General features: G+C 43.5%; 1 protein-coding gene across 1 annotated transcript in view; it reads left to right on the top strand.

The window, feature by feature from the left end:
- Positions 1-573: 573 nt before the first annotated feature.
- IDH3G (isocitrate dehydrogenase 3 (NAD(+)) gamma) overlaps positions 574-11,106 on the top strand; it is a 111,449-nt gene continuing 100,916 nt past the window's right edge. The window contains exons 1-2 of the mRNA XM_018573692.1: positions 574-694; positions 5,330-5,527. Of these exons, the coding sequence (XP_018429194.1) occupies positions 574-694; positions 5,330-5,527 (319 nt within the window). The remainder of the gene's footprint in view (positions 695-5,329; positions 5,528-11,106) is intronic.

Raw genomic sequence — 11,106 nt, 5'->3', positions numbered from 1 at the left:
GATCGGAGTACTGTTTCCTTAAGATCCCTTCCTCTGAGCGTCCGATCCCGGAACCGCTCCAGGAAGTACTATTCAATTTACAGCCTAACAGCTAAGTTATGGAGAGTGGATGAGTATTGAGTATTGAGTCCCTCTGCCCGCTATCTGAGGCAACGTTTGATCGTCCTCAAGCCCGATGTCTAATAAACTGATAAAATCAGTAAGTAGGCCTGGCTATGATGACTTCCTGTATTAGGAGCCTGAAGTCCTTCTTTGTGGGAATGTGTTTAACATAATCCCTCCAGGAAGAGTATTCCACATCATCTGCTTCCGATGAAGAGTGGGCATCTGCCAGTTTCTCCCCTTGGCGTGAATCATAAGGCTCTGGAAGATCGTGATGTTGGGCTGTTTGTATTGGCACTTTCTGTATAGGTGCATGTACTGGAGCTGCCGCCAGGTGGCGCTGTGGTGTTGGGAGAGCATTACAAGGTGTGCTGATGTCTGGCCCCAATATGGGTAGGTGAAGGCCTCACTGCGTCTCGCCCCCTGTACTCACACCATCCTCTGATCCTCCCACCAAATCTCGGCAACCCGATGGAGACCCCGTTCTGGGTGATGTTGGGGGTTCCGGACGATCCCGACGAGGAAGACCCCGGTGGGACTGATCCCTCTCGTCCCGACTGTGCGTGCGCCGTGGCCTCCAGCCCTCCTCGAGGTGAGGCCACAGCGCTATTTTATGAGACACAGACCCCTGCGGCTCGCTCGAGTCAAAAAACGACTTGATCGTTTTGGCCGTTTTTTTTTGTTTTTTTTTGCTGTAAAGTCTGCTGTGACTTGGCTGACCTGCGGGATCCAAATTTGCCATTGTCGGCTGCTGTATGTGGCTGTTAGGCTGTCTATTTAGATGGTCCCGGTCGGTGCCCTCTGGTAATGCTGCTGGTTCAGGCGGCCATCAAACCACGCCCCCGTATCTTGATTTTTTTGTTCATCAGGTAGTGTGCTGCCCAAGTCCCTCTCCCATCTAGTCAAAAATTCCAGGAAACTCCTGTCTCCCAAATTCCAACAAAATCTTATAAAAGCGGTAGATACCTGGTAGGCCTGATACGTGAGAGAAACATAGCTTCAATAGAACTGAGATTTCTTAAAGATTGTAAAGGCTTTGGAAGAGATACAATAAAATGCTGTAACTGAGTATCTCCAATAGTCCATAAATGTCGGGCAAATAGAATCTAGGAGGGCTTCCAAAGGTGTTAACACAGTGCCCCTAAGGACATTATGGAGATGGATAGGCTTGTCAACATGACAATCATTAAACTTCACATGCCATTTACCCGGCATAAAATATGCATGACCAGTCAAGGGTAGCAGAGGAGAGTTGTATAGACAGCCAGCCTTCAACAAAGTACTATCCCACACCACCAAAGTTGACATCCTCAACGGCAAGGTATCCGGGGAAAGACTTCGGAACCGCCTGGGAATCCAGATCACAGAGTCCATTTCCGCTCTACTCAACATACTCTCCAAGATCACCTATTGCTTAGTCTGACGTGCATATATCCAATCTACAACTCGGGTAAGTATCGCAGCATGATCTAGTTTAAAATTTGGAGTTGCCAAACCACAATCTCCTTTTAGAACGAGCCAACACATAGCCGGAGACCCTCGGTTTAGTGCGTTTCCATATGCACTTGGATATCACAGAATGAAGTATTTTAAAGTAGTCATTCGTGACCCCAAATGGTAGCATCTAAAACAGAAAGTTCAACTTGGACAAGACATTCATCTTTACAACGTTTACCCTTCCCAGCTAATTATGAGAAAAGGGAATGCCAATGTTCTAAATCCCCACCCCCTAACCCTATTCAACAATGAAATATAATTAATTGGACCAATTAATTAATGTTTGGCGTCAATAATATCAGCAGGTATTTCAAATGGATGAGTCCACACTAATGGAAAACTTGGTTTTCGGGAGTGTACCTTTCCCAAAGGTAGATTTAAGATTCAACATTTCAGATTTCTTTAAATTAATTGTAAAGTTGGACAGCATCCCAAATAAGGAGAGGGCCTTCAATAAGTTAGGAAAGGATACCCGAGGCTGCTGTACATAGAATAAGACATCCGTGTAGGCCACCAGTTTACTGAGCTGAGTGCCAATTTTGATACCGTGTATAGATGAATCTGCTCGAATAGTTGCCAGGAGGGGTTCAAGAGATGGCAAACAAAGGAGAAAGAGGACACCCCTGCCTAGTACCATTATGCAAGGTAAACAATTCACTCAATACTCTTTTGATCCGCACCTGAGCTGTAATGCGGCGACGCATGGTAGGGCCAATACCTAATTAGTGCAGAATAGAGAAGAGGTACTCCCAGTCAACCCTATCAAAAACTTTGGAAAAAAAAAAGGGAAGAAGGGGGGGAACCTCCTAACCCCCCCAAAAAAGAGGATCTCGTAAAGTAACTTTATCCATGTGATTTTATTAATGATTCCTCCCACCAAATTTACTTAAACATCCCATTCCCATAATTTCTTTGTGTTTTATCTATTATCTCCCAATAAACCTTCTATTCCCTTTTCCCTTTTTATTTACCTCGTCTCTCTTAAAATATTATTCCATGAGGTAATCCCCTCCATCCAATATTCATTAGTGCACTCCATTAGAATAGTCCACACTTCATTTCTATTTGTGCATTTTATTCTTCTTCCATTTGTGTTTTATTAAATATATAATTAAACAATTGTGATCCACCATCTTTACCCCATAGCTTCCCCTCCAACCCCCCTCCCTCCCAATCTTACACCAAATTAAATCACCCCAAAATCCACCCCCACCCAAAAAAAATAGGGGAACCGCTACCCCAAGGCAGGGTGGGTGTCCCCTCTTCAATGTTAGTGTTTAATTATACCTATCCTCCACCACTCCCGTTCTACATTCCCCCCCTCTATATAGTAAAGATATAGAGGGGGATAGGAAGAGAGAAAGAGGACCCCTCTTCTCTATTTGTATTTATCCAGTTTATATCATGCAATTGTTTTGCACCCCTCCATACATTCTTTCATGTTACACCTGGTGAGTTTAACAAAAATAATTCTCTACCACCTCCCTCCCAATATCCAAACCCACATCTATCCCAAACCCAGCTAACCCTCACGGGTGAATCAAATAGATTAGTTTATTCCTTAAAGAAGTTTCCTAAGGGAAAAAAGATTATCCACTGCCCCTCTTCGGTTACTATACAAGTGAGCGTCCCCAGGAATTATCAGTCCTCCTACATGGTGTGGATTAAGCCTGGACCAATGAGTCCCCACTGGGCACCTCTTTAAAATACTGGCACAGCTGGGTCAGGCCATGGTTCCAACTCCATTAATGGCAATCCAATTTCAGAAACAAAACGTTCTAGATTTCCTAGTGACTGAAGTATAAAAGTACGTTCAGTTTTCCTTGCCACAAGTTGAAATGGGTATCCCCACTGGTAGGGAACTCCTGCCTCCACTAAGGCTCGTGCAAGTGGGCGAAGCAGGGATGTATCGATACCACTTTTTCAGGACCAAGTACAAGTAGTTCCCCTCATGTACTTGCCCATACCAATGACCGATATTCTTAAAGGGACAGGTTACATTTAAAAAAAAAAAAACAATACAGACTAATGATTTTAGGCTAATTTCTTTATGATTATGAAGAACTTTAATTTTAAGACTGTGTTTCAGAACAATAAAACATTTTAATTTGCTTTCACACAGCTGTAGTGAAACTACAAATCCGATCGTGCATCTGCCTCTGGGATCATTTGACCTATTCATGTTAGCAGGGGAGAATTGTAACTCTATTGCTGCAGTGTACTTCGAAGTGTTAGCTATGGATCATTTAACCTAGTACACACTTCCAGTACACTGTAGCAATAGATTTACAGTCGGCCCTGTCCCAACTTCCCTCTCTCACAGTTTCACTCCGATCCCTGTTGCCTCACGCCGTGCCTCTAGTAGTTGGCGCTGGGCAGGATCGCTGCATTGTGTCTCGGTTCTCAACTTGATGGAGGCGCTCCAGGTGGAGTCCTGATTTAGCTGCCCAGCAGACTGGCCAGAGGACCCCAACACACGCGATACCTCTGGGCAGCAAAAAAAATATGATAGCGCAAGTATCTGCGCTATGTATCGGGGCATTTCCACAAGTACTTGTGAAAATGCCCTGTATCGGTCCCGATACAGATGCTAGTATCGGTATCGGGACATCCCTAGGGCAAAGTGCTCTATGTTTGGCCCTTGTTATCTTAGGGAATATGGCAATACAAGCATCATCAAAGTCTAATTCCCCCTTTTCTTTGGCCTTTGTCACAATTGTCTCTTTTTGTTTATAGAAGTGTATCCGACATATAATATCCCATGGATAGGGTATATTCTGCTTACGAAAACCGGGCAATCTATGTATCCAGTCCATCTCAACCAGTTCTGTTATTGGTTTTCCAATATAGAAGTTAATGGACATTTCCACCTTTTTGTAAATGATTTTGAGTTTTTTTTGTGGTAATGGGGAGGTGCAGGGGGGATGTACATGTGTGTGAATTCTCAGGAGTCACAGGGCTGTTTTTCATACTTTTATTTTATAGACTCTTTCACGGGCCAGAGACCTAGAAATTCAAAATTCCCTCCACAAGATCTTCAATCCATCTCTCAGAGGGTCGGGTTGTTATCTCTAAACTGCAATCAGCGGATCCCCTCCCCCTCAGCTCAGAGAGAGCAGAGATGAGTCATCAGCACAGCTTCTCAGTGAGTCTGTGTGTGTGAGGGAGATCCCTGGTGACCCTGCCCATCCCCGGAGACACCGCACAGTGGGAGGATCTATCGAAACTGGAGCAGGCAAAATCTGGAACAGATTTGCACTGCAACCAATCAACTTCTCTGAATGTTTTAAATCTTACCTGAGCAAACTGAAAAGAGATGCTGATTGGTTGCCATGGGCAACGGCTCCAGATTCTGTTTGCTCCAGTTTTGATCAATTACCCCCCAATGTCTTTGTATCCTCACGTCACCAGCAGCGCACATCCTCACGCCACCATTCGTGAGCCACACTCCCCCGGCACATTCACCCTTAGTTCAATATGTGATTTATATAGCCAGTCTCTTTATATGATTTTCAGCTTATCAATTGGCTTTTTTTAAATGCCTCTTAGCCCACGGCCACAAAGCCCATAGATCACATATAGCCAGAAGCTCAGGATGTGGCCCACAATGTCCAGTCTCTCATATTATCATTAGTCTGTTATAACAGCCTAGTCCATAGGGCACATGTGTTTGATAAAGGTACCTGTCAGCATTGGCAACTGCAAAGTGTCAATATCCTGACCACGACAGCAATCCCTCCACGTCACACTCCAAGCGTCCTGGCTGAGATCCCATGCGTCCTCCAGCATTCCATCCACCCTCCACGGGACTCGTTGAGAGCCGTCAGCGGCTCCACACACTTCAGCCTCCACTCTTGTTGGGCCGTGGGCATCGCCACCGGAAGTGCCGATGTCAGCCCAGAAACACAGCACAGCAAGGGTCCTAACCGTTAGGTCCCAGAGTCACCGCCAGCTCCGGCAATGACAGCCCCGCGGCTACGTGCCACTACGCCTCCCGGCCGGCCGCGGTGTGCGAAACCCTGGCTTGTCGGCTCTTTTTAACAGGGCAGGTGCAGGAGCTCAGTGCACGCGTCCTCACTCCATAGTCGGACAACTCCCCCCCCCCCCCTTCAGCCCTGATTAAGTGAACTTCACTTATGCTTGACTTGCCCTTTAGAGCAGGGGTAGCCAAACACTGGTCCCCCTGCTGTGGTGAAACGACAATCCCATGATGCATCTCTCTCCGGGAGTCATGTCTGTGGCTGTGAGAATGTTGCATTGCCTCATGGGATTTGTAGTTCCACCACAGCTGGAGGACCAGTGTTTGGCAACCCCTGCTTTAGAGCATGGGAGCATAAAGATGCAAATTCCCAGAGTATGGGAAATGCTGGATGAGGTTACTTTATCTTCAAGGTCTTACTTTTTGAAGATATGAACAACCTATTAAAAATTTTAGGAGACTCTTAACTCTTTATATGTGGTTAAGTCTTTGATAGCAAGCATCTAACCTTTTTATTGTGAGGGTTTTTTTCTTCCATCTACATACAGTTTGCTCACAGGCTGATCCAATCCATTAATTGTATCAGCTTGGGTGTGTCTGCCTCACAGGTGTGGGGCCTTACTTATTGTTCTGGTTACAGCCTTGAGGTTTTCTTATACAACTCTGGGCCAATTAAAACCACATCCAGATCATCTCCAGACCAGATTTTTTCCAGACCCAAAATGCATCCTAATGTATCCCTATGCTATTTCTGGCCTCTGGTCACTCCAGAGCAGTCCATTCCGGACCATGCCAGACCAGAAAGATCCTGCATGTCTCCTTTTGTCTAGTCGGGAACACACTGAAACGCGCCTGAGCCCATTTTGAACTTTTAAAAAACCCAGATCAGTCGTGGCAAAACGCATGGTGTGAACCTGCCCTTAGAGTGTGCAGCACTTTAACAGTCCAGGATGAGGGCTTTTTAGCTGGGTTGCTAGGGCTTTATCTCACTTGGATAGAGTATGATGTATGGACAGATTGAGAAAACTGGAGGGAATTTATAAAAACTGGAGCAGATGAAAACTGGAGCAGGCTTTTTTGCATATATCTACTGCTCGCAAGCAGTAGATATATGCAAATTAGTATTTTTTAAAAGCTGTTTAAACTTACCGCTGTGCTCCCGTCTGAAAATCCGAAACTGTTCGATCAGCCGCAAAGCATCTTGGGGTGGGCGCATGCGCTGTTCGGATTTTCGGCCGGGAGACGAGGAGAGGCGGAAGGTAAGTTTATGGACGCGTGCATGCAGACACCGTGGGACAGGAAGTGCCAGCAAGGACAGATGAGTCGGCGCTGGATCGGAGACCTGCCGCAGCACTGGAGAGAAGGCTGAAAAGGACAGGAAAGAAGAGGAAGATGGGATTAAGAGACATCATTTAAGGTAAGTGTTTTACTTAACATGGGGGGGGGGATTTTTTTTTAAACTTTAATGTCACTTTAAGATTTGAAAATGAAACAGAGATGCTGATTGGTTGCAATGCAAAGCAAAAGTGAAATATCAGGGGTCTGTTATAGTTTAAAAAAATATATATATTTAATACAAAAAATTAAAAGTTTATAATGGCCTCTGCACTGTGCGTTACATTACTGACGTCTGTACTGCTGACCTCCGTACTGTGCGTTATTATTGCCCTCTGTACCGCTGACTTCTGTACTGTGCGTTATTACTGACCTCTGTCTCTTTTTATTCTATCCAAGACATTGAGTAGTGCAAGCTCTTGTTCATCTAAATTTTATAAGGTGTCACTGGTGCTACCTAGAAGTCAGCCACCCTTCTAGGTAGCACCAGAGACACCTTATAAAAATTTAGATGAACAAGAGCTTGCACTACTCAAGAAGAAATCCAAGAATATTTGGCCTGTTCCGGGCCTAAGGAATGCTGCAAAACATCATAACACCGATGCCTGATGACTTATGCTATCCATTGCCCTATCACCCTCCAGAGAATTTTTTGGCACTCTCTAATAGGACCTTAGTCAAATTGGGAAGAGGGGTTATTTCACCAGAGCTTATCTAGTAGGAAGCCACTGGGTTCAGTGCAAATTTCTTGTGTTGCATTACAGAGTTGTCCTCCTCTCCTGCTGAGTTCAGACTTTTGACAAGAAAGGAGGCTCTTGGCAGTTGTCCCCCCTAAAAAAGTATTCTAGTTTCTTACTTATTCTCTCATCCTGGAAGAGGACTTGGGAAAATACAAGTTAGGTACCTGGTAACTTCTTTTCAGCAGCAGGGATTCCTGTCCTGCTTGTTAACGGGTGTGTTTCATCATGGTGTTTTTTTTTGGATTTGCCCCTTTTTTTTTTTTTTTTTATTGTGAATTATGTATTTCCTTTTCGAAGGTGGCCGGATCCCGTCTCGATTGGGCTGCCAATCTGTCTGGTGCCCTAACCCTTTCGCTGCCAAGCCCTCCAAAACATTTAGCAAATCAGCTGGCCACACCATTTTTGCAATTTTTTTCCATTGATTTGATTTTCCACTGCTGCGTTGCTAGCGTTTGTAAAAGTATAATAAAAGGTAGACTAAAAAGATTGTGCTACTAAATTTGTAGGCCCTGCGATAATTGCGCAAATGTTTCTCAAATTTAATATTCAACCGATAAAAATACACAATTCAATTGATAAAGCACACTAAAAAATTTTTTTTATTGCAACACAAGATATCACAACGCATGGCAATGCGTCACAAAGCTTTGCCATGCGCTGCCACAGTTAATTTAATGTTTTTTTAAAAGAAAAAAGGAAGAATTGCTAAATACGGTTTTGGTTAAAATAATTTTTTTTTTGTATCAGGACAAGTAGATTGTCATGAAGGACAAGTAGATTCGGCCCCCGCTTGGACAAGTAGTTTTTTTCCAAAATTTCCACACCCCTGCAGGTCCATACGGCATACTGACCTGGCCAGCCGGGAACACTTTTGTTCCGCCGTATGCTGTACGTCCTTGGCAGGGAAAGGGTTAAACTGGTTCCTGTTTCATTCCATGCTTTGCTGCTGGAAGGAGCTGCTTTTTTCTTGCTACTTCTCTGGCTTAGAGTATGGTGAGCATTTCAATGGAGTTTGTTCCCTTCTCTTTACCATTCACTGCTTTCATTACTTAAAGGAGAACTATGACTTAAGGGCAAATAAAAATACCCCTTACCTTGATTGTAGTAGCATCATTCTTTTTTTCTAAATTAGAGAGAGAGAGGGCTCCTTCCCCTCTGTCATCAGCGATCCACGATCATTTTAGTATGTTAGTGTCAGGAGAGATAGAGAGAGAGAGAGGCACACGGGGACGTCCAGGTAAGGCGAGAGCTGCTGCGCATGTCCATATATTCGTATATATTCGCAGCTCTCAAGAATCACTGTCCGTCATCAGTGGGGAGGATCCCGTCAGATACGTCGGGATGTCTTCTCATTGCGGCGCATAGCCCCGCCCACCACCTTAAATAAGGGTTTACAGCCTTACTGTGCATTTTGGCTAATTAGAGTAAATTACATTATTTACTTATTTAGCCTAAGGAATGCATTAATAAAAAAAAGATAGAACCCCATAGTTCTCCTTTAATGTTGCAATGTGCTGTTTTTCCTTTCCCCTGCAGCTGCCCTGCACCAATTTGTCATGCAAATCCATGTCTCGTGGATATCCTTTTATTTTCTTGCTTCTCCATCATTCCTATGCTTCAAGATCCTCACATAGAGCAGCACCTCTAGTTGATCACTGTTGGGCGTGCAGTAATCTCGCCATGCTGGATACATTAGTTTGCTCGTCATGCCTTTCTGAACTATTCAGAGAGTCTGATCAGCAAAATTAAGACATTTTTCTAATGAATAAAAGGTAGAAACGCAGCGCTAAAGGTTGACCAACCTATATAATTAAATAATCAGTGGTTGGATAGGTTCTTTATTGTGGTGGATTGGGTGTTCTCAAGTGAGTGGTTTGTGAAAAGAACTGCGTCTTCACACAGCCCTAGGGAGCGATAGTTGGTAATAGGGTGTATAAAGAGGAAATAGGTGTGTGAATACGTAAGCAAACATCAATCCCCCAAAAAATCTCAAAAATCATATAATATGAACCAATTATAGCAAAAAAAAAATTAAGAAATAGTGAAAAAGTGATCGTAACGACCTTATATAACAGCTAGATGACAGCTAATATAAAGCTGTACATTTTATACATCTAAAACCGCAATGTTATACAGATCGAGTGATAGAGATACATCCTAATAAATAGAAGAAATAAGTGATAAAGAAATCGATGCAAATATATAAGAGAATTACTGTGGTAAAAAACAATATGTGAAAATGGACCAATATAGTTCAATAGATTAGATCAGGAATCGTATGTTGGCAATATCGGCTTCTTACAAAATATAATATAAGCATTAAATAGTGACAGAAACTGTAGTAGATTTAGTTGCAATATCAACGTCTTACAGGGTATGAGCGATAAATGTATCAAAAAAATATTAGAAACCAGCAAAGTGGCAATCCGCAGTCTGTAGCTGTTTTAAATGAAAATAATGTCAATGAAGGTAGCAGTGGTCTAATATGCAGTGTTGTAAAAGAGAAAGGGAGACAAACAAACGAAACTTTGGAGATCCCAAACTCTTTGATCCAGCGGACCCCTTAGAAATGGGTACTCACCAGAATGTGGTGAGAAACCAGACTTCTCAGGTTAGAGACAGTTTTGATCCACGGTCCTATCACGCTTTAAACGATGTTCATTCAGCACTGGAACCAGGCTAGAAGATAGATTGATCTTTGCGGTGCTAGGGCTATCTTTCAGACCCAGAGGCACTGTTTTCTTGATCGTGGTACCAACGGTCCTTCACTCAGAGTTCCATATATATTTTTAGGGTTTATAAGAAGAAAAGAGCCCTCATAGTGTAGTAGGTAAAAGCACTATAGTTTATTAAAAAGTAGTAACTTGCATATAAAGCATAAAAGATCCGGCCGTCACAGCAGCTCAGGAACAACATAAAAAACTCCTCGTGTGTGAATAGATCTGCCTTTTGACGCGTTTCGTCATGTACCCGCCCCTTCCCCCTGTTCGTTCGTCCAGTCAGTGCTGGAGGGGGGGGAATCCCTGCAGGGAGCCGTGAGTGACAGTCACATCTCTCTGCAGGGACAGGATCGAGACGTGAGCGAGTCCTTACCCTCCGCCTGTACAGTCCTACCGGTTTGGGCGTTGAGGCGGTGAAATCAAGATATAAGGCTAAATTACATATGATTGCCTGACTTGGAGATCAAAGGAGATGATGGACTATTAGAACCTTAGAACGCTCCGGTTTTTCTCAATCAGCGATTGCTTGGTTAAATTTTGGAGGATATCTTTCAGGGAAATGAACAGACTATTCCTCTAAATACCATTTAGAGCAGGAGACTAATCGTTTGTATCCCATCTCATATAAACTGCAAAAATCTGAAAAATTGACTGCTTGTTACATTGCTGAGATTATTCCGTTTATTTGTGTGCCTGTTTGTTATATTGTTGGGATTCTTTTGAGAAGGAAAAA

The sequence above is a fragment of the Nanorana parkeri genome, unplaced genomic scaffold, assembly GCF_000935625.1.
Source record: "Nanorana parkeri isolate BGI_ZX_2015 unplaced genomic scaffold, ASM93562v1 scaffold2490, whole genome shotgun sequence".
In the NCBI taxonomy this organism is placed as follows: Eukaryota; Metazoa; Chordata; class Amphibia; order Anura; family Dicroglossidae; genus Nanorana; species Nanorana parkeri.
This window is presented reverse-complemented; position numbering and strand designations above follow the sequence as displayed.